We start from the raw sequence: 25,205 nt of genomic DNA on the forward strand, positions 1-25,205 counted from the left end.
TGTTTGACATCTCATCCTTTTCAAATAATGAAATAAGAGATACCACGATTTTGCTTGATTTAATATTTTGTATAAGATGCTGAAATATTTTTTTCAAAGTAAAGAGTATATAAAATGAAAATTGTGGTGTCAATTGGCAAACTATTTTAGCTGAGAAGTTATTGTAGTTGTTGTTAACTTTCATGGAAGTCAACTATTTTGAAACTTTCATCACTGATTTGCCCAAATTGGCACCTCCACAGGTAAGAGTCAGCATTTGAACATAGGACTTCTTGACTTCAGGATCAACTTTCTCTAACTTGCTTTCTGCCTAAAACATTATTTGTTTCCTTTTCAAAACTTTTGATTATTGTCTTTTCCTCCCCAACCCACTAGATTAATTTTCAATGTGAATATATCCACCAACTTTTAGGTCTGATCTTGATCAATAAATTCTAAGCTGCTTTTTCTCAAATAACTTGAAATTTATATCAATTATTTAGGCATTTATTCTTCCACAAAAGAAAGTGCAATTGAAGGGACAAGTTAAGGAGAAATAATTGATATAGAATATACATATTCCTATTTGGTGGGCACAGATGTAATTGACCACTGATAAAATTATAAGGTCTGCTAGCAACAAAGGGAACAGTTGGGTTATGAATTTTTTTCTCTTTAAAATTGTTATTATTGCTCTCTTTTGTTTTTAATCTCACCTATATTGTCTAATATATCCTTCCTCCTTCCCTTCTCAGAGAGCCAACACTTACAAAGATAAGAGAATAAAAGATATTTCAATTAAACCGATTAATACATTGACATCAATCTTATATTCAGTTTTCCATACCCATAACTTCCTATATCTATGAAGAATGAAGGAGGGTACACTCTCACATTTCTTCTTCAGGATGGGGTTATACCACTGTAATATTTCTCAGAATTGTTTCAGTTGTTTTGTTATTGCTGTTCTTTCCATTTATATCATAGTAGACTTTGGATATGTTGTTTCCCCCGTTCTTCTTATTTAATATTATTCTTTTATGGGGCAGCTAGGTGGTGCAATAGTTAGAGCCCCAGTCCTGAAGTCAAGAGGATCTGAGTTCAAATCTAGTATCATACACTTAATACTTCCTAGCTATGTGTCCTTGGGCAAGTCACTTAATCCCAATTGCCTCAGAACAAAACAAAACAAAACAAAACAAAACAAAAAAGATTATTCCTTTTATTCATTTTCTTATAAGACAATAACATTCCATTTTTCTATAGTTTGCTTAGCCTTTCTTCAATTGATAATTATCAATTTGTTTCTAGCTCTTTGCTCCTTCAAAAAGGTGCTGCTAAAAATATTTTGATATAGAGAGAGCCTCTCTTGGATTTCTGAGTTAAAGAGATGGCTATTTTTGTTACCTTATTAGTATGTATCCAAATGGTTAGGATGGTTGGACTAATTATTCACAGCTGTTACACCTATCTTTTTACAATCCCTTCAATAATTACTATTAACATCTTTTTGTCATCTTTACCATATTGTTGAATGTATGATAAAAGAGGGGTTTGTTTTTAGTTTTTTGTTTTTTGCTGAGAGAATTGGGGTCAAGTGAACTTGCCCAAGGTTACACAGCTAGGAAGTGGTGTCTGAGGCTAGATTTGAATTCAGGTGCTCCTGACTTCAGGGTTGATGCTCTACCAACAATAAAACAGGTTTTTAAATTAAATTTTATTTGGTACAATATTTCACATGGTTATTTATAAGTTGTGATTTTTATTTTTAAAAGTTTATTTCTAATGACTGGATGTCCATCAATTGGAGAATGGTTGGGTAAATTGTGGTACATGAATGTTATGGAATATTATTGTTCTGTAAGAAATAACCAGCAGGATGAATACAGAGAGGCTTGGAGAGACTTACATGAACTGATGCTGAGTGAAATGAGCAGAACCAGGAGATCATTATACTCTTCAACAACAATACTGTATGAGGATATCTTCAACAAAGAGAAGATCTAATTCAGTTCCAATTGATCAATGATGGACAGAAGCAGGTACACCCAGAGAAGGAACACTGGGAAATGAGTATAAACTGTTTGCATTTTTTGGGGGGGGTTTCCAGGTTATTTTTACCTTCTGAATCCAATTCTTCCTGTGCAACAAGAGAATTGTTCAGTTCTACACACATATATTGTATCTAGAATATATAGTATAACATATTTAACATATATAAGACTGCTTGCCATCTAGGAGAGGGGATGGAGGGAGGGAAAGGAAAAATCAGAACAGAAGTGAGCAAGGGATAATGTTGTAAAAAAAATTACCCATGAAGATGTACTGTCAATAAAAAGTTATAATTACTTTTTTTAAATAAATAAAATATTCCTTCTGGGAAAAAAAGGAAAAGAACTAAAACAAGACTTAAATAAACTCTCAAACAAAAAAAAAGTTTATTTCTATTGGGAAAATAATATTCAATGAGATCCAGTTAACAAAATCATGGATATTTGATAGTTTTTCCTTATTAATTGCTGCTTCCATTTTTTCCCAAGCTGTATTAATTATGTTTGTATAAAATCTTTTTTTCATTTTAAGGAATCAAATCTATCATATATTTTATGATTATTTCTCCTTCATTTTTGGTTTAGCATTCTTCCCCAGGAGATAGCTATGAAAAATACCAGGTTGAGCTCTCTTCAAATTAAAAAAAACAAAAAACAAAAAACAAAAACAAAAAACAAAAAAACTGCTATGTCCTTTAATGTTTAGATCCTATAATTATGTTAAGCTTATTGTATGTGACAAAAGATCTTTGCATAAATCTAATTTCTGCCAAACTGCTTTCCAATGTTTTTAGCAGTTTTTATCAATTAGAGAATTATTGCTCAAGTTATTTATATTCTTGAGTTCATCAAACACCAAATTATTAAATTCAGCTATTTCTGATTTTTCCTTATTGTTCTGTTGCATTGATCTGCTTAATTTTTTTTTCTAACCAGTACTAAATAATTTTGATAATTATTACTTTGTGGTATATTTTAAGATCTGAAAATAATATTCTGCTTTAATTACTCCTTTTTCCATTCGCCATTGCTTTGATTCTAATTTCTAATTTCTAAATTATTTGTTCCTCTAAACAAATTATCTACCTAGAAATTCTATCTAGCTCTATTTGTCATTTGATTGATATAACACTATATCTATATTTTTTGGATAATATTATTTTTATTATATTGGTGTAATCTACCTATGAATACTGAATGGAAGGAGCATTTTATTCAGGTCTTCAATGAGTGTTGAAAAAAATGACTCAGAAATTTTGTTGATTTTGTCATTTTTTTTTAAATTTTACTTTCCTTAATGTTATTTTAACTAATTCTTACCAGAAATAAAAGCCTTTAGGGAGGAAGAACTGAGCAACCTTAAAAAGGATATTATTAGTGATAAGCAAATAGAACTTCTATTCCTAGGTTTGATTAATTAATTAATGATTTACATTTATAAATTAATAAATTACATAAAGGTATTTAAGCATTTAGTAAAATATCCATAGTTTTCAAGAACCCATTTATGTAATAAACATAGGGAAAATATCATATCCTAGCTCTCTACTATTTATTTTTTTTACATGTTAAAATAATTTTATTTATTTATTTATTTATTTATTTATGTACATTATTGACAGAATATATGCATGGGTAATTTTTTACAACATTATCCCTTGCACTCACTTCTGTTCCAACTTTTCCCTTTCCTCCCTCCATCCCCTCCCTTAGATGACAGGCAGTCTTATACATGTTAAATATGTATATCCTAGATACAATATATGTGTGCAGAACCATACAGTTCTCTTGTTGCACAAGAAGAATTGGATTCAGAAGTAAAAATAACTTGGGAAGAAAAACAAAAATGCAAGTAGTCCACATTCATTTCCCAATGCTCCTTCTCTGGGTGTAGCTGATTCTGTCCTTCATTGATCAGTTGGAACTGAATTAGATCTTCTCTTTATCGAAGATATCCACTTCCATCAAAATACATCCTTATATAGTATTGTTGTTGAAGTGTATAATGATCTCCTGGTTCTGCTTATCTCACTCAGCATCAGTTCATGTAAGTCTCCCCAAGCCTCTCTGTATTCATCCTGCTGGTCATTTCTTACAGAACAATAATATTCCATAACATTCATATACCACAATTTACCCAACCATTCTCTAATTGATGGGCATCCATTCATTTTCCAGTTTCTAATCACTACAAAAAAAGGCTGCCACAAGCATTTTGGCACATACAGATCTCTTTCCCTTTTTTAGTATCTCTTTGAGATATAAGCGCAGTAGTAACACTGCTGGATCAAAGGGTATGCACAGTTTGGTAACTTTTTGGGCATAATTCCAATTGCTCTCTAGAATGGCTGGATTCATTCACAACTCCACCAACAATGTATCAGTGTCCCAGTTTTCCCACATTCCCTCCAACATTCATCATTATTTGTTCCTGTCATCTTAGCCAACCTGGCAGGTGTGTAGTGGTATCTCAGAGTTGTCTTAATTTGCATTTCTCTGATCGGTAGTGATTTGGAACATCTTTTCATATGAGTAGCTCTCTACCATTTAACAAGGCTTCTTTTCAGTTCTCCTCACTAATGACATTCTTTAACATAACTCATAATCTCATGAAGAAGAGACATTCTCTTAGTAGTAATATTTTTGGACATTGTCCCATCCACTCTTGATATGTTTATGTACTAGATGAGTGTTAATATGCTAAAGAATGAGAGTCTGTCGTTTGTTTTTTCTGTTTTAAAATTACTTTCATCTTCAAAATAGCTAAATTTCAATCCAAGCCGATTCAGTTCAATAAGCATAGTGCCAAGGACCTGATGGAGTAATTCAAAGTTTAGGTAAGACCTTATCCCATCATCAACAAATTACATTTAGTAGGGAAATCTAACACAGATCAGAGATTGTAGGATAATTGATTTGGAATTGGAGAAGATTTTAAAGGCCACATAATCTCACTCTTTCATTTTATAGATGAAGAAACTGAGGCTAGGGAAATTAAATGGCTTGCCCAAGATCTACACAGGTACTAAGTAGCAAAATATGAATTGAAATTCTGGTGCTATGATATGAAATCCAATACTTTAGCCATTGAATCATACTTCATCTAGAAAAAATTGCTAAATAATAGATGATAGATTTGTTTATTTTACATATTTTTATTAAAAGCTTTTTATTTTCAGATATGCATAGATAATTTTCAACATTCACCCTTGCAAAACCTTGTGTTCCAAATTTTTTTCTCCCTTCCTTCCTCCCCTCCTCTCTCCCCTGGATGGAAAGTAATTCAATCTATATTAAACATGTGCAATTCTTCTATACATATTTCCATAATTATCATATTGCACAAGAAAAAAATAGATGATATATTTAAATGAGGCAGTAGGAAAGCACTAAACTTGGCCCCAAGTGAAAAAATTTTTTTAAATATCCTTTTTTCTCTTTTTTACTGACTTCTGTTTTTTATTTTTTCTTTGTTACCACCAGTGCTTAGCAACATACCTGGAATTTAATAAATGCTTAATACATGTTTATTGCTTGCTTAGTAGATTGCTGTGATGAGAAACTATGGGTGGGAAATATCACATACTTTCAGACTCACTGATATGCTGATAAATTGTGTTGAATTACTTCTGATTTTCTTTCTATTTTTATTCTTTGTTGCAAAGAAAGGTTCAATAGATAGGGAAGGAGGGATATATTGGAAATTAAGCATTATAAGCATAAAAGATATCAAAAAAATTTAAAATATAAAAACAGTAGTATGAGACAAAAAGATTTATTCTTAACATATAGTAATCAGGGAGACTTCCTGAAGGAAGTGATGTTTTAGTTGAGCTTTAAAGAATGAATAGGGGCAGGTAGATGGCACAGTGGATAGAGTGCTCCGGCTGGAATTAAGAAAATTCATCTTCCAGAATTCAAATCTGATCTCTTCACTTTCTAGCTATGTGACTTTCTTAGCTTCAGTTTCCTTATCTGTAAAATAAGCTGCAGAAGAAAATGATGAACCACTCCAGTATCTTTGCCCAGAAACCCCCAAATGTAATCACAAAGAGTCAGACACAATTGAAATGACTTGAACAATAGGAATGTCAAGGTTATAAAGATGCTTGGGGTAGTGGGGAAATTATTGAATTTATAGTTTAAAAATCTGAATTTAAGTTCTAGGTATGACAATTACTTGTATGATCTTAATTTATCCTCTGTGCTTCCAATTCCTCATCTTTCCTATTCCTTCCAATTTCAAACATAGTGTTCTTTGTTTGACCTTGAAGCTCTTTACCACCTGACTGCTCCCTAACTTTCTAGGCTCTTTATGCAGAACCATTTGGGTCTTTGCTGTTTTGAACAAGAGTAGAACTGCTATCTACATGTCTTTGTCCTGGCAGTCTGCCTTTAATTCTGCCTTTAAAAAAATCTCTGGTTTCCTTTTAGACTCCGCTCAAATGCCACCTTATGCAAGAAGCCTTTCCTGCTTCTCACCTCATCTATAATGGTGAATAGCACAGAATCGCATCTTTATTTTTCACTAGCTTATGGTATTTAGCATTCCTTCAATTAGTCATTTTTTGCACTCTTTTTCCCTCTCCACTGAGAAAAGTGACCAGGACCAAGAGAACATTATACACAGTAACAATAAGATTCCGTGATGATGAACTGTGGTGGACTTGGCTCTTCTCAACAATGTGGCAATTCAAGGCAATTCCAATACACATGTGATGAAAAATGCCTGTATCAGAGAGAAAACTATGGAGACTAAATGTATATCAAAGCATAGTATTTTTATCTTTTTTTGTTTGTTTTCTTTCTTGTGATCTTTTCCCCTTTAGGTCTGACTTTTCTCCCACAACCTGACAAATGGAAATATGTTTGTTCATATTTGTGTTTTTAAAAATCTTGTTTATGTTTATGATTAAAATGTGGTTATGTTTAAAAGAATTGAACATATTTAATCCATATTAGATAGTTTGCTGTCTTGGAGATGGAGGGGTCAAAAGAGGGAGGGGAAAAATTTGAAACACAAAGTCTTACAAAAATGAATGTTGAAAACTATCTTTCATATACCTGAAAAAATAAAATATCAGTGAAAATCAAAAATAAATAAATAAAATAAAACTGAGTACCAAATTTTCTCTCATCCTTCTCACTCTCTATGAAAAGTCCAGCAATTTGAAATAGGTAATACATCAAAATATATTTCCATATTAGTCATATTCTAAAAGAAAACAGACAAAATTAAAAATCCAAGAAAAATAAAGCAAAAAAAAAAAAGTTTTGATCTATATTCAGACTCCATCAGTTCTTTCTTTGGGAATGAATAACATTTTTCATCATAAATTCTTCAGAGTGGCTTGTATTGTACTGCTGAGAATGATTTGCTTTATTCCTAGATCAAAAAGTAAAAGAGGAGAGGGAAATGAATCTGATCCCACTCACTCTCTCATCAAACTCAGATCTAAGGTGTGATACCAAAGATGAGTGTATTTATTAATTCATACTGGGAAAAAGTTGTAGTCTCTGGTGTTGTATTTAGCTGGTCAGTTGGCAAAATGTCCCAAAATTTCTGGAGATATTACTTGAATTGTTTATTTAAAGCACTATATAAATTAATTATTTCAGAACCAGCAAAGGAATAAAAGTGAGAAAATGAATAGAGGAAACTATAGAATATGAGATCAAATAGGTTAAAAAAGTATCATGGTATCCAATTATTGGAAGCCTAGAAATTTGTACTCACTAGGTAATAAGGATTCATTGAAGTCTGGAGTTTTTTTGTTTCTAAATGGGGTAAAATAAACAGATTTATACATGAGAGGTAAGTCTGGCAGCATATGAAACAGTTTGTTCTTTGTTATCAAAGAGGACTAATAATACAAGGAGGGTGATGTTTTGATTTTCAAGTGAATTGGATTTAGTGAGGTAAAAAAGTCATCAGCCTCACTATCTTCTCCAGAATCACCTAATTCCAATGGTAATACATAGGTCAAGAGGATTGATTGTGGCCCTGAATTTCCCAGGTTTCAATTTGTTTGATACAATAATTATTCAGTGATGAAAGGTGAGGCAAGAATTGAAGCAAAAGATGGTTCACTTTGCCTTCATAGAATCAGTGTGAGAGGGGAAGACCCTCAGAGTTTCTAGCCAGAATAGAGAAACAATTACTAATTATAGTATGAGGAAAAGTTTGAAAGTAGAAATAGGAAAGCCTTTTAAGAAATAGGAAGGCCTTTAAAGAGATTATTGAAGTAGTCTAAGTCAGGTCTAGATAAGAGTCAGTACTAATGTGATCATTTGGGGGATAGAGAGGAAGGAAAAAGTAAATTTTAGTGAATGGGACAAACAAATGGGGGACATGGCTCTGAAAGGTGCCCTTAAAACAACTTAGTTATTTTGTGCTGTGAAAACACCACAAGGAATTATCTTAGATGAATTTATTCAGTTAGGAAAGGAAATTAGTTACTATAGTAGCTGATTATAGGTGTTATTAACAATGCCCAGAAATCTGTAGCTTCTTATTTGAATGAATTATTCCTGTTACCTAAGTTCCTAGAAAACATTCCTAGCTGCTGAAAGAAGGAATATTTTCATTTTTTGTATGCTCTAATATTTGTTGCCCTGTGATAAAGCTCCAGTAGTACTATGCTGGTTGTAGTCCTGGATACAATCTATACTGCTGAGGTGGCACCATCAAGAATTAGTAGCTAATGGGCATTGAAAGGAGAATGAAAAGATAATTCAAAAAATTCAAATTTTATCCACCAGATACGTACTTACAAAGATCTCCCAACATAGCATTATTAGATATACTAATCTGATGTCATTTATTCTATGTAGGAAATACCAATGAACTTCGTGGATCCCAAAGAAATTGACATTCCGCGTCATGGAACTAAAAACCGCTACAAAACCATTTTGCCAAGTGAGTTTTTTCTTATAGATTTATAAATGCTATATGTGCCATCTTGTAATAAGCTCAGAAGAATACAGTTTAAAATAAATCTACCTTAAAGGGAGCATTTTTTGATGAGCAAGTCATTTAACCTTTCTAAGTTCCAGCAACCTCATCTGTAAAATTAATGAAAATTATTGGTCAGAAAACTCACTCCAATAACTTATGCTATTAACTAATGCCATTAAGATTGCTTCTAGTCTTTAGAAAGATGGGTTACTATAGAAGCCATATGTGGTACACACCATCAAAGCCTGTTGTTCTGTCAGCTTTTTGAATGTTTTGTTTATTATAAGAGAATGTTTAGAGAATATTTAGTTTGATAGCGGGAACATTAAGGGGACAACTATTTTGGTGCAAAACAAAATGCAGCAATCAATTATAGATTACGTGCTAGCTCCCTGGAGGGCCTCAGGGGCAGCGATAGTCAGGATGCATTAAAGTTCTTGGTCTTTAGGGGGAGAAGTGAAGGAGGCAGGCAAGCAGAATCCTGGATTCTGGAGTCCAGAGTCACCAACCTCCCTCCTCCTTGTCTTGCCGACAAGTGACCCTGGCCTCTCCCCATCCCCAACTTTCTAATCCTTGCCTACAATTATCTTAATACCAATCATTCAGCAAGCCAGCAAGCACCAATGGTGAGAAGAGCCATTATTCAAATATATGCCAATAGAGTCATTATCTCACTTCAAATAGGTAATTAGCCTTAAGTGCTCATTGTCTGATTCAAGTATATCTTTTTGGAGTTTCAGCCCTTTACAATCAATTTGTTTTTAAATTAATAAAATGAGTGATCTCTAAGGATCTCTCCAGTTCTGACATTCTATGCTGGACTATTCTCCATTCCTATATAGAAGTCCTCATTAGGACTAGAGAACATTAGAAATGAAGCTTTCTCATGGAACAAATAACAGATGAAATTGACATTCAATCAAATGACAGTGTAATAATGTTGGAAAAGAAATAATTGATTAGCCTCTTATTCCTATGACTTCTCATCTTCTCTTAATGTGTCTCCTAAACTTTAGGAAAATGATTACTCAGTCAAATAATAGTCTTCATAATATGGCCAACTTAATTCCATACATGGTAAGGACATTAGAGGAAAAGCTTTTGAAGGAAAAATATTACAGAATCCCTACTAATGGGGAACTTGGAGAAATAAAACCTGTCTTTGCACTTTCATTTTCAGTAAAGCTGAAATCTTCACTAATTTCATTCCACTGAAATGCATCTTTAACTAGTCCACCTAGCTCAGTCTGGGTACCTGAACTGTGGTCTTTGTTGAGAGATACTCTATTATAGCCTTTGGCAGCAGTTAAAATGCTGTTTTGGATAGATATGGTTCTTTTTTTTAATCCTTTAAATTCTTTTGAAAGGAAATACCTGCTGAATTTCTACCTTACAGTATATTTGGTTCCAAATCTTCATTAAATCTCAAAAAAAAAAAAAAAAAAAAAAAAAAAAAAAACATTTTGGAAAAGATTTGAATTATTTTTTAAAAAAAACTATAATTCTCCCTATTTCGAGTTCTGATGATATCAGACTAGTGCTTTTATATTCCTGTGTCAGCTTTTCCATTTCCAGAACAGGGTGGATCTCTTGATCGAGGGCACCTGTGGTGACAACTGATATTGTACATAAAGGATTTTCTGCTGAAAGTTTCTGTAGTCTGAGTGCCCCACCCTCTGCCCTGCTAAGTTATTTCTCAATTAGAAAATGTAATTTGCTCAAATCACACTATTTCATGAGAAATACTTTCTGAGAAGGGTAGGCGGATTATGCTGATCTATCTGCTAGAAAACACTTTGGAATTGTTTTGGGAGCTAATTATGTTAAAATATTGCTCAAATCAACAAGCATCTATTAAATCCCTAATACATACTTATATTGTATGTGTTGTATACAAAAAAAAATTAAATTATAAACTACCCCATCCTTTCAAGATATTAAGAGATACTATTTTCCACATCTAAGGCTCAGCAAGCATGCTATGCTCTGAGCTTGGCATGTCAAAAATCTTTTTTGTTCTGAATGATCTCAGCCACATCAAAATCCCAGAACTGATTCATATAACTATTAAATTGCTTTGACCAGTATCAGGTGTTCTCTGAGTCTGGAAAAACACCTGTTGTTTCCATATTCTAGTCATGAAGCCTTGCTATAAATCAAATTTGTCACATGTTGCTGTTACCCTTCATTGTAAGGACTGCAGCTCACTGAGTAGCCATTATTAATATAGAGACAATGTATAAATATTGAGATTTGGTCACACTAAAGTGGGTCTCCTTGCTAGGGAGGATTATCTAGATCCTTCCTTGCTTGCAAGCCATTTCTTTCACTTTGAAATTAAAGTTCATTTGATTCCTAACTCTCTAGCCTGCTCTGTTTGACTTTGGATGACAACGATAGTTATTAAATTTACCCTGAGCAAAATCTTCCCAATTCTTTTATTCAATCTTCATAAGGAATAGATTTTTATCATTCTGACTGCCCTTTGGATTACCTCTACTTACCAATGTCATTTCCAAAATATGATGCATAAAACTCAAAACAATATCCAACATATAGTCTAATCAGAGCAGAGTACAGAAGTCACCTCCTTATCATTGCAAACATTAATTCAGTACCAAAATAATTAGCTTTTTTTGCCTGTCTATATTTAAGTGATTTTTGAGTCAATTTTTGAGGTGATTTTGAGTACCTTGAATTGCCCAAAATATTTTTCAGATAAACTGTTCTCTATTTCATTCCCATTTTATATTTCCAAAACTGATTTCTCAAAAACTAAAAATTAGATAAATTATGTCTATTAAATTTTATCTTACTAGATTTAGTCAGTGGTATGCTGGAGACAGCTCATTCTGGCTCATGAGAAACGATTGTTAAATTTTCAGTGTGAGCATTTAACATATCAGAAATTGGCAAATTCTATAAATCTACAAATTTATCCATTGTTTTATTGATTGTCTAGACTTACTAAAGTGAAGGGAAAAATGTTAATGCAAATTAAATTTTAAAGTATGTCTTAGTTCAATTTTTAGTGAGCCAGTTACACATTTACCAATACACCCTTGAATTCCACTGGTGAATCTGTCAAGATCTTTGGATTGTTTTATTTATGAATATATTAGCTATCTTCTGCTAGCTTTTTGTCATCTGCAGGTACATTTTATGCCTTTATCCATATTACTATTCATTCTTTAATGCCCCCTTAAAACAAACTCCTTCAATCCATATAAGTCATTGCTTCTGTCCTGTCCTTTAAAAGCATGGGACTAATTTATATGAGTATTAAGAAAGGTGATCGCAAGTGGTATTATGGCCAAATAACATCTAATTGGATTTTATGCCACCTCATAAAATCTTTCTTTACACCATGCTTCATTGAGAGTATCCATATATTTCATTGAGCAAGTTGTATATAGTTCCATATATATATATATATATAGTTTTATATTCTTATTCATTTTAAATTATATATATATATATATATATTTTCTTTATAGTCTTTGTCATTTGTTTCATTATAGCTACTCCTCTTATTTTAAAGGAACTTGAGCTACAGCTTATATTCACATTGGTTCAAAAGGGTCACAGGTATTTGTTATATAATCAATTATTTATTCTAAATAATTTATTCAGGTACCCCTTTCTTAAGTGAACAATTTGCTTGTTGAAAAGAACAATACAGGGGCATGCTGATCCATATTTAACAGTATTCATGACACTTTAAAATTGATCTGCATTTTTATCATTTTTTTTGGTATTACTTTCTTAAGACTAAGTAATTAAAACAAATAGTAAATCCAATTCCGATTTGTAGCACTTGCTGATTTCCAGAGGATAAATGCTCATTCTGAAAATTTTACAACTGGCTCTAACACACCCCTGGGACAGTATTTTATAAAGAAATTGAAATATTATTGGATAGTAGATTTATTGTAGTTATATTATGCCATTATTATCATATGTAACAAAATGGCAAAGAGTTGTGATTTATGTTCATTGTGGGGAATAATTATCTGTTTAAGAATTAAGTTTACCAATATAGCTATGATGGTTTACCAGTGAGCTGTAATTTGCATCTTTTGGATATGAAACATAATATCAATACTAATAATAACTAGCATTTTATACAGTATACTCACCATGTGCCAGGTAATTACTAAGCACTTTACAATTATTGTCTCATTTAACCTTCTCAACAACACTGAGTGCTGTTACGATTCCCAATTTAAAGCTGAAGAAACTGTGGCAGACAGTAGTTGATGTATTTGCCCAGAGTCACACAGCTAGTAAATGGTTGAGATTGGATTTGAACTCAGGTCTTTCTAACTCCAGGCCCTCCATTATTCCTCCTAGATGCCCCCTGGTATATAGAGATTAAATGTCTTGCCTAAAGTCATACAGCTACAAGGTGATGGACACAAGTATAAGAATTCAGATTTTCCTAATTTCTAAACTAAGCATTTTGTGAACTATAGTGTCCTTATATAATATCCCTATGTAGTATAAAATATGTTAATAATGACATTAATGGTATAACTCAGGCACTCATTCATTTAAATCAGGAGGGTTTAGAGTCTGTTTCATATGTGTGTACGTATACATATATGTATATATATATATTTGATAACTATCCACATATATATATATATGTGGATAGTTATCAAATATGGAAATGTTTGATAACTGCATTCTAATATAGTTGTTTTGCTTTATATTCTTATTCATTTTAATTTATTAATTTTAAAAGACATTATTCTGAGAAAGTGTTCATAAACGTTACCAGACAGCTGAAAGGAGCTAGGATATAAAAATATCTAAGAACCCCTGACTTAAGTTCAGCTATTTTATTAGCCTAAACTAACATTTTAAATTAAATATTTTGGCAGAAAATGTATGATTCCTCTTTTACTAGCATTCTGTTGTATTATTGATTAATAAGAAAAGTATTTGAGAACCATCAAATCTTGGGAACTTCTGTAAATTATTAATTTACGTGTATAAATTTACTGTTAAGTAGGGAATCTGTCTAAGCAGTTTTGTAGGGTAAAGGTCACACTACATCGGGTTCATCATAGGCATTGTGAAAGCTAAAGGAAATGGGCGGGTTTTTTCAAGGCTGAATGGTTTAGAGTGTTTGTGGAAACTTCTAATAATCAGTGTGTACAGAAAAAGAATGAGAGGTTTCCTGTCTGCATATTGCTAAGAAAAGCAAATTTTCCTTACTGGAGAAGTCTGGGAGGGAAGAATAAAATTTTCATTTTTCCAATGCAAATTGTCCAGATCATTTTTGCTTGTAATTATCATGCTGTGAGAAAAAGCAGAGAAATATTCTAAATTCTGTGTAAAGGATATTTTGTATGTATGTTTCTTCTCACAAATATTTAAATACTTTAATGGTTTGTGATTCATTCATTTCAGTACACCCTCTGTTAACCCACATTTGAGATCCTCTATTATTTAGCAGACTAAAGAGTCTTCATAAATTGCTAGAGTCCTGGATTTCACCTCTCAGCCAAGCCAAGTTCACCTCTCTGAACTGGTTCAAGAACAAAAGATAATAGCAAGTGATTAGAAAAATTTCATCTAAGAGGTAGACTCTGAGCTGTACTTGGAAAAAAAGTGAGAACTTCTACAAAGTAGAGGTGAGGAAGGAGTACATTTTAGACAGGCAGGACCGCTTATGAAAAGACCCAATTCCATTCTACAAGCATTTAGTAAGTGCCTACTAAGTATAAGATACTGTATTGAGATATGAGGAACACCAAGGCATTCCTTGGTATAGCTTCCATTATACTTTCTACTTTGGTGGGGCCAGCAGTCTATTGGAGCCATAAAGAGAGCCATCAAGAATCTTAGATGACCTCTACACTGTGATAAAACATCTGAAAAGGAAATCAGTGGGAGACAAAAATCAATAACTTATTTTATCTAACAATTTGTGCCTTGAAAGTTTTGTTATATGATTTTCTTTGCCTGAAAACATTACCCTAGAATGTCAAATACATATGCAATGGCAAGCAAGCCAGTGTTTTGTCAGGGAATAGTCAAGTGTACATGAGTAAGATGTTTTTTCAGAAGTTTTTGCAAGGGTCAATGTTAAAAAATTACCCATGCATATGTTTTGTATATAAAAAGCTATAATAAAAAAGATATTAAAAAAAGAAAGATGTTTCTTTCTGACTGTACTTGGAAATTTCAGACTGGAATATCTACCTTCAGCTCACTAGCTAGAGCAGGATGACATTATATTAGGCAATATAGGGACACCATGACTCACCTATTCATGGCACAAATCAATATCATTGTCTGCCAATTTACCAAGAGGAATGACCAGGGAGGAAATAACGGAGTTGCAGACCTGCTTGATTCTACTCTGACTTACATCATTTGGCAATTAAGTGTCTTTAGGGCATCCCACTAGAGCTTATTTTTCTGTTTTCTCCTGTGAATTGAGAGATTGGAAGTTCTTAAATTATATTGAAATTAAGATATAATTTTCCCCATCCAAATTCATACACCCCTTAATATCAGCCCACATATGTTGGATGGGAAAATACATTTTCATTACAAAATAGTTGCCTTTGTAATCTTTGTTTTATTTTATTCTTTTATTATGCATATATGGTGTATTTTTATGTTTATTGAAAAAATGATTTGGGCAAGGGGGTCCATAGGCTTCACCAGACTGCCAAAGGGGTCTATGATCATAAAAGAAAAGATAAAGAACTCCTGGACTGAATAATAATGATTTCTACACCATCTTCTGGTTTGACATAAGTGTGCTAAATAAAATTTCATTTAGGTTAATTTGAAAATGTGTTTTCCTCAGAGTTAGTGCTAATCATTAATCATCTTTCAAGTTCCCTGATTGTTTGAGTAGCTTATTTATATGGCATGTAAGGGACCATATGGGAAATATTTTCAGTAAAAGAATATGTAGGAATGGGTGAATCTGGGAAATATTCTTCCTAATTTTTGGCACAGATCACTATCCTCAAGTCTCTGATGATTGCTCTATGATATAACTGAGATGCTCTTTTTCTTCACAATTTGTTTTTAGAAAATCTGTCTCATTTCCCAGCATAGAGCTGCAATTAAGTTTTTCTTCTGAAGCATAATATATTGATATTACCACTCCATCTCAGATGGTTGGTTTACATATCTTTCTCTCAAAGGTCTGAGGCAAAGATCTTCATCTTAATAGAATGGTATCTTCACCACCTTCTGGTTAGATGTTATTTGTCCACACTTAAAACTGGTCAATTATATTCCTAGACTAATTAATTAGCTGACATACTGTCCTCAAAATTTATCATTCCCATGAAACCAAATATTGGGCAACTTCAAGCATTTTGGCTATCACAAAAATATTAATATTCACTTACCAGGCATTGAGTTTACAAAGAAAAAGGAAAAATGTTTGCCCTCAAGAAACTTACATTCTAATAGTGGGGTCAATAAGTAAATATATATTATATGGAATACTATATATGACAGTATAATTTACATGACATTAACACAATTTTATTTATATAAATATTAGGTCCCATTTAACATTACAGGATTTATATATGTTTGAATAAATGTGATGCCTACAAAGTATATATACAATAATGTTAAATCTGGAATATATAACATTTTTGTATCGTAGACTCTTTTGGCCATCTAGGGTAGGATATAGAGCCCTTCTCAGAAGAGTATTTTAAATGTCAAAATAAATTACATAAGATTACAAAAAATCCAATTATATTGAAATATAGTTATTGACATTATGCTTTTAAGTTCATGGACTCCAACTTAAGAATCTCTGCTTTAGAAGGAAAGGTCCAAGCCTCCAAATCTTCCTTCTGAATTAGTAAATTCCCTATTGCTTTAGATATTCAAATAGAGGATACTAGACTGTTTAAATCCTCCTGAGAATATGACATATGAACATAATCTTGAAGTAAGTCGCTGATTCTAGGAAATGAAGGTGAAGAGAAAGAGCCTTGTAGACATCGACAGTTAATGGAATGGTAGGAAGAAAAGATATGGGGGTTTTATTGTGTATGGGGAAAAAAAGTAGTCTAGTATGGCTGAGCTATAATTTTTTGACATTTACTTTCTTCCCCAAGTACTTTTTACTCCAGTGTCATTTAGCACTTTTGAATTAACCCTAGATATGGCATTATGAAAGGCTGGTATTGTAAATGGTACAAACCATTTTGAATGACTATAGAAAGAATGAGTAAGAAAGAAAATTCAACTGCCCCATTGCATCTCAAAGGGAATAGAGTCACAAGAGCCCTACAGGCTAGATGATTTTCTGAGCAGGGCCATTCCAGGAAATGGTTGGGATAAATGTTTGTTGAATTGAATTAAAATGAGTTACATTGACTTAAGTCAGGAGATATTTTTATGTAGTCAGTAGGTATTGACTATTAAAAGACTACATAGTTTTTTCCATGTCAGTAGTAGCAATAAAATAGAACATACCAGAAGCACTGAATTATCTGACACATACTTTCAAGTATGGTCATGTGGAAGAGGGATAAAATACATTTGGAGTCAGTCTAGAAGACAAAACCACCAATAGGAGATTTGGACTCCATATAAGAAAGAACATTTTAATAATTCTGCTTCCTTCTGAAGTAGTGAGTTTCTCCATTATTTGAGATATTCAAGTAAAAGATGGCTAAGACATCTATCTTATATTTTAAGTGGGTGAAGATTCTTTTAGGAGGTGAGAAGTACACCTAAAAGTCATCAGGAGTATTTTCAGTTCTTAAAGTTTCACGATTCTGTCATTTATCATTCATGATTCATCATTCTACCCATTAATACTTGAATTCATCAGATAATTTGTATAGGATAATCTGCTTGATTTTCTTTTTTTATTATTAGATCCTCTTAGCAGAGTATATTTGAAGCCAAAAAATCCAACTGATTCTTTGAGCACCTATATTAATGCTAACTACATTAGGGTAAGTAAATAAATATATATTTTTTCTAGATGGTTATACAATCTCATTCCTTGCCCATCCCATCCTCTCATTCCCGTTGAAATATCCTAAAATTAATTTGATTTCATTGTTAACTATTTTATAACTTTTTCTTAACTGTTAGCATTTTTAGTGGTACATTTATTATGTCTTAATATATCTGAGCCTTGATGGTCTCTTGTTCTCATGGTATGTCTGAATGGATACCATGATGTTACGCTTGGCTTGCTAGAAAAATCACCATGTAGAATTTGATGTGATATTCAGTGACATTCTTCTAGTCTATGTTGCTTTTGGACTCATACAGTTATTTTGTTTTGTAGATTTTATCTAAATTTCTAAAGCAAGCCATGAATTACAAGCCAATGTTTTTATCTCTGAATTTAAACTAGGGTTACAGTGGTGAGGAGAAAGCTTTCATCGCCACACAGGGGCCCATGATTAACACCGTGAATGATTTCTGGCATATGGTCTGGCAGGAGGACAGCCCCGTCATTGTTATGATCACAAAGCTAAAAGAAAAAAATGAGGTATGATTTTTACATGCTTGCCAATATTACGTGTGAACTCACACTGAAGGAAAGATCTTTCATTAATAAAAATGGGATGCTCTTGATAATAGACATTTTAAAGATGGAAACTTCCATATTCTTAAGGCTTAGGCAATTTTTATGCTTTCAGATGGCCTACTATCAGTATTTTCTGAATTAGCATGATATCTTTCTTCCAAAGAGGTAAAAAACAGTATATCCAAAAATCACCTGTCATATTGACATCATCAAAGGATTATAGATTCCTTTCTCAAAAAGATCTTAAAAATCATCTTGTCCAACCCCCTCAAGTGAAGAAGCTGAGAACTAAGGGTTATTTGCTCACATTCACAAGCACGCATCTGGAGTAGGATTTAAATCCTGATCTCTCCCATCCTCCTATCCACCCAGATCTCTATTTACTATACCATTAGAGATGGGAAAATCAAGACCCATAGACAATTAATTACTTGCCCCAAGAATCTTATATATAATTCAAAAAGTGGGGGGAGGGAAGGGAGTATCTGAGTTTCCTATCCATTGTACGTAAATCTCTAATGGAGAATAGGGTCATAGACAACTAGAAGTTACATTTAATAGAGGTGTTAGCTCTGGAATCAGGATACATTGAGTTCAAATTCTTAAATTCTTATTTAAAGCTAAATATTCTAAGGTGAAATTTTGCTAGGAATAAATATAAAGTCAAAACTTGAAAGAAGACAAGAATGCTAATATATACATTTTTCTAGAAGTAAGACAGGGAGGGAATATTTTTGCTAGATTATTAGAAGTAAGATATAGTCTGTCATCTATTGAACTGTACAATTGTACAGTTGAGTTGATATATAAAAAACATAAATTTAGAAAAGTACATTAGGAATCATGTTGTAGGAGATCTGAAATGAAAAAATGGGTTATATTTTAGGCCATGAGAAGTCATTAAGGTGATGAAGAGTTTGAGAACCAGAGGAACATGGTCAGACTTGTGCCTTGGAAAAATTATTTTGACAGCTAAGTGGGAGACAGATTGGAAAGAGCAGAAATGAGGATGAGGATGAATTAGGAGAATTAGAAGGGAAACGCTAATGAAGGATTCAACTAGGAAGATGGCTGAGAAATATTGTGGAGTTTATACCCACAAGAGAGCTAAATAGATATGGAGGAAAAGGGAATAAAGAATGATTTTAGAGTTATATATCTTGGTGCCTGAGAATATAGTACCTTCAGCAAAGAGAAGGAAATTTAGAGTGGGAAGAGGCTTTGGGGAGAAAGACATATTGTATTTGAGGTGCCTACAGAATGAAGATACTCTCTAGATAAATGTATGTAGTTGTATGTGAATTTATATGTAACTATATATGTATATTATGGAGATATACATGCATATATATGGGATATGTCCATTTGTCTATGTTTATCTCTATATATATTATGTATGTATACATATGTGCTAGTGGATTTATTATAGAGATTCAGAAATGGAATTCCAGTGATATAATATAGATATAGATAAACACAAGTAGGAAGACAGATATCTGTCTATCTATATTATGTCATTATAGTTATATGGGCACCTAGGTGGTGCCGTGGATAAAAATACCAGGTCTGAAGTCAGGAAGACTGAATTTCCTGAAATCAAATCTGATCTCATATACTTACTAGTTTTGTGATACTAGGCAAGTCACATTAACTCTGTTTAACTCAGTTCCTCATCTGAAAAATGAGCTGGAGAAGGAAATGGTAAACTGCTCCAATATCTTTGCCAAGAAAATTCCAAATGGGGTCAAAAAGATTCAGTATGACTGAGATCAATTGAACACCACAGTTTGTACACACACACACATTTCTATTTATGTATATGTATGTATATATAGAGATATAATTATATAGCTATAATTAGGTATATAGAGATATATATATAGACTGTGTGTATATATTCTCTCTCTCTCTCTCTCTCTCTCTATATATATATATATATATATATATATATATATATATATATATATATATTAACATATATATATATATTAACATATATATATATATTAACACACTAGCATATAGTACATAGAAATAGATATAGGTGGAGAGAGAGAGAGAAAAAGCATGACAGAGAAGACACTTGAACCCCAATGCCAATAACATCTAGAGAGGAAAAAATATAAAGACAAAAGAGAAGAGGGTCCAGGATAAATCCTTCACTAATAGTCATACTTAAAGATGTGGGAGATGGTAATCTAAGAAGTAGTCAGATGGGTAGGAAGAGAATGAGGAAACTAACAGAGGACAAAGTTCCAGGAGAAAACAATAGTGAATAGAATCAAAAACTATAGAGAAATAAAGAAGGATGAAAATTAGGAAAAGGTCATCAGATTTAGCAGTTAAGCGATAATTTGGAATCTTGGAGAACAAAGTTTCAGTCAAATGACAAGCATCTGAATTTAGATTGCAAGAGTCTGAGATGTAAATAAGAGTGGTGAGAAAGTAGAGACAACTAATAGAGATGATTCTAGTATAGATGTTAGCAATTTAAGGAAAGAAAGGCATAAGATGAAGGGATGTCAAAATTAAATGAATGCATGTGCTCATGTGTGTGTGTGTTTGTAAAGAATGGAATAATCCTACAATTCTACTGTTTAATGTCAATAATTCTAAAGTCATCAAAATAGCTAACATTTCTACAGTCTTGAAAATTTATAGTTTTGCTCCTTTCAACAGCCCAAAGAAATAGGTCATATAAAAACTAACATTCCCATTTACAGATGAAGACAATGAAGGTTGGAGAGGTCAACCCATGATCACACAGATAAGCATCTCAGGCAGGATGTGAATCCTCTATCCATTATTTCACAAGGTCTCTCCAAAGTGAAATTCTGTGGTACAGCGTTTTACCAAATAGTGTTAATAATTTGACTCTGTTGTTCTATCATATAAAAAAACAAGTCAGGAGATTTATTTCATTATATGGTCTGCCATTTACCATTCAGCATTTATTTTTCTTTTGAATATTCTAAAACAAACCTGGCTTATAGTATAGTATAGAATACCATCTTTTCTCTTCTCTTTCTCCCTTGGAACTTTTCTTTCCCTCTCATTTCCTTCCCTTTTTTCTCATTTCCCCTGTCTTTCTTTTCTTTTTTCCCTTTGCTCCTTTCTCTTTCACCACATATCTCTTTCTCTATTTTCTATTCCCTCTCTATCACTCCTTTCACCTCTAAATCCTTAACTATGATTGTTTTCATATCTTCTGTTTCTCTCTATTCTCTTTTGATCTACTGTGCCATTAATTACTTCTTAATTACTCCATCTTAATATGTTCTCTTAAAGATATCTTATAAAATTCATGATACTGTCTTCATAGTTCTTCCAACCAATTTTTTGGTAAATTGTTGTGAGGTTGTATTCTTAAAGTGTACTCTCATATTTTAGTTTCCTGAATGTTTTTTTTAATCTCATGAATTTTAATGGGGAAAAATAAGACCAAATTAGTACTTTTCATCTATTTACATAATAATGTAGGTGTTTAGGGAGCAGAAATATAGTTTTCCCCAAACAATTATTATTTTGTCATGTTGCATATTTATTAATAAATAAAAATACAAAACAATATTTATGACACACTATATTACTTAAGAATCTTAGGATACATTGCCATCATTGTGGAAGTCTATCATGAATTGCCTTCCATTTAATTTGTCAGCATGATAGTACATATAAATTATTTTCTATTCTGTAAGATAGAAAAATAAGAATCATTGGATCATTCATAATAGAGCTTCAATCTATCAGAGTAAGATGTATTAATAAGTTTCTGTCACACAGAGTATATAAATGACATAAATTATAATTATATTTAAGGGCTATTATATTTAATAGTATATTAATAATAATAGAGGCAGTGAATAGAGTACTGGGCTTGAAATCAGAAATTCATATTCAAAAATTAAAATCCAGCTTCAGATACTGGTAAAAGTGTGACTTTTGCTAAAAGTGTGACACTTCATCCTATTTGCCTCAGTTCCTCATCTATAAAATGAAATGGAGAAGGAAATGTCAAACTGTTATAATACTTTCACCAAGAAAACACCATATGGGGTCACAAAGAGTCAAACACAACTTATAAGACTCAACAACAACAATAGCAATACTAAATTACCAAAAGGTTGCAGTATGAGTTAGTGGAGGAATTTCTTTCAATGAGTTCCTTGGGAGATAAAATCACAGATCACATAATAATGCTTAAATTTATATATAAAAATAATTGCCATTTAGTTTAAAAAAAAACTTCAAGGTTTATAAAATGGTTTGTTTGCCACAACTTTGAAAGGTAGGTAGCATAAATAATTTCATCCCCATTTTACATATAAGGAAATGGAGACTCAAAGATGTCAAAGGATTGTAACAGATACATGTCACAGCTGGTATTTAAATCTAATTTTTTTTCTCTAAACTCTCCTCTTCATTATTCTTTTTCAATATCTGTCTTGGCCTTCTTGGTTTTGCCTTGATGGTAGTCGTTTTCTTTTACCACTGCCATGACCAACTCCATTTGTCATTTTGGTCTTACCAAAGTACATGCTGTTAGTGTGTGTTAAGAAGTTATATTAAGTCACAACTTTATCAATGACTATACTTTTGCAAAGGCCAAGTTGTACAAAATTCCACAGATATGTGTTCTAAGTGGGACAAAGAAAAGGACTATATTGCTCAACTGGCCAGTTCCAGTTGGAACTCCAGTGGGGTACCTCCTATTCCTATTCCCAGATGTAGTTCTTCATTCTTGTATATTAGTATACATGTCATATACATAATATCAGGGAAATGATGCTATAACATGCAAGTGAATTAGATTCTTTCCCTTCCCTTACATCAGTTCAATAGGGTATCATACACTTAGCATACCTTATGGTCCAAACCCTTGACCTCTTTGAGTCTTAATTTTCTCCTATGTTAAATGTGGATGGAATTATTTATTCTATCTACCTTACAAGGGAATGTAAATTTTGATCATTGAAACCTCTATCTTGGGATTTGCAGGCAAGGTCCATGGCTTAAACCCAAATTACTTTGGCTCTCATTGATTGACCAATAATTAGTACCAGATCAAGCCCCACTTGGTCATTGTTTGGCCTTGATCAACTAACTCAGAGTAAATGTAAATAGCACTTGTCTCTGTTTTGGTCAGAAGCCATGAGGTTTTCCCCTCTCAGATTTATGTGTGTGTATACATATTTACACATATATGCACACATACACACACATACACAGGGTAAAGGAGGTCAGTGTTTGCCTCCTTTCTTATTTAGCCTTAATCACTGATAGGGAAATGCCTCACTCAAACTAAAGCTATTAAAGACTGTTACTTAAAAAAACCAAGGTCTTCTACTCCATCTAGGGCCATTTCCAGTCTTCCTGATCTATATCTTGCCGCTGAACCTAGATAATAGTCTAGGAGAAAGTAAGATTAGTGACTTTGCACATACCACTTTCATTTAAATCCAGCTTACTTTCATGTCATGATATTACTTCCTCAGTGTCATAGACCTCTTTGAGAACAAAGGACTAAAAAGAGGAACAACAATTTCTCAATTCTTGCAAATACATTGAAACTTCCAGTAATCTCATAAAACTATATATTCTTAGCATTAAAACTAAGTGGATGTCTATATCCCATAGAAAGTATGAAACAGTAGAAAGAGGATAGGTTTGGAGGTAAGAATGCATGGATTTGGATCCTATCCTTGAACACAGCTATGTGAATATGTGACTTAAACACTCTTACCCTCAGCTTTCATATCTATAAAATGGGAATACTATTAACTTTAGTATCCTCAGTGTAGTTGTGAGGATTAGATGAGATAATTTGTCCCCAAAGCTTTGCAGTATTTAAAGTCACCTATTTTAGGGGTGATAAAGCTTTTTCTGCTTGTTTCCTTTTAAATTTTTAAAGGCAGACATGAGAAAGAGTCCTTTCATATTTAGGCTCTTGCCTTTCAAAATACCTGAATTAGAACATACATACATTGAATTAATATGTTCAAAACATTATGATTTATGTTTTTCCAATATATCCTGCTGTATGCAATTTCAAAGCATCAATGCCAATGCTGGTTGTTGAAGTAAATATGGATGAACTGATGCTGAGTGAAATAAGTAGGACCGGGAAATCATTATATACTTCAACAACAATACTATATGATGATCAATTCTGATGGACATGGCCTTCTGTTAGGATTCTTACAAGGTACTAAGACAGTGGAATTGATAGAGATAATAATTTTCTAATTTAGCATGGTTCAATCTGAAGCACTCCTTCAATCTGACAATACATTTCAAACTAGACTACTTCTCCATTATCTTCATCCCTATTGCACTATATGTCACATGATCCATCTTAGAATTCTCAACATGATATATACATGCAGACCCCAATGTCCACCGATTTTTCAAATACCTAATCACAGTATGATTGATCTGATCCTACAAGGAGCTGTTATGGGCCAGAACTTGAAACAAGGTACTAAATGGAATTGAGGAGACAGTGATTTAATACTACAACAAATAATGGTTATAATGATTGGTGTGTACTCAGTGTATATCATATAAGCAAGAAACTCTCAGGACCAGACGCGCAAGCCCATTCTCAGAGGAGGAGACAGATTCATTCCATCTTCCACTCTTGTACTGACTGGAGACATTTGGAGGG

At 32.6% G+C, this 25,205-nt stretch overlaps 1 protein-coding gene across 3 annotated transcripts in view; it reads left to right on the plus strand.

The window, feature by feature from the left end:
* Positions 1–25,205, plus strand: part of PTPRR (protein tyrosine phosphatase receptor type R) — a 398,730-nt gene that overhangs the window by 289,215 nt on the left and 84,310 nt on the right. For all 3 annotated transcript variants that reach the window (XM_074270547.1, XM_074270548.1, XM_074270549.1), the window contains 3 exons: positions 8,865–8,949; positions 17,872–17,951; positions 18,362–18,499. In XM_074270547.1, the coding sequence (XP_074126648.1) occupies positions 8,865–8,949; positions 17,872–17,951; positions 18,362–18,499 (303 nt within the window). The remainder of the gene's footprint in view (positions 1–8,864; positions 8,950–17,871; positions 17,952–18,361; positions 18,500–25,205) is intronic.

Source organism: Sminthopsis crassicaudata, chromosome 5, assembly GCF_048593235.1.
Source record: "Sminthopsis crassicaudata isolate SCR6 chromosome 5, ASM4859323v1, whole genome shotgun sequence".
Lineage (NCBI taxonomy): Eukaryota > Metazoa > Chordata > Mammalia > Dasyuromorphia > Dasyuridae > Sminthopsis > Sminthopsis crassicaudata.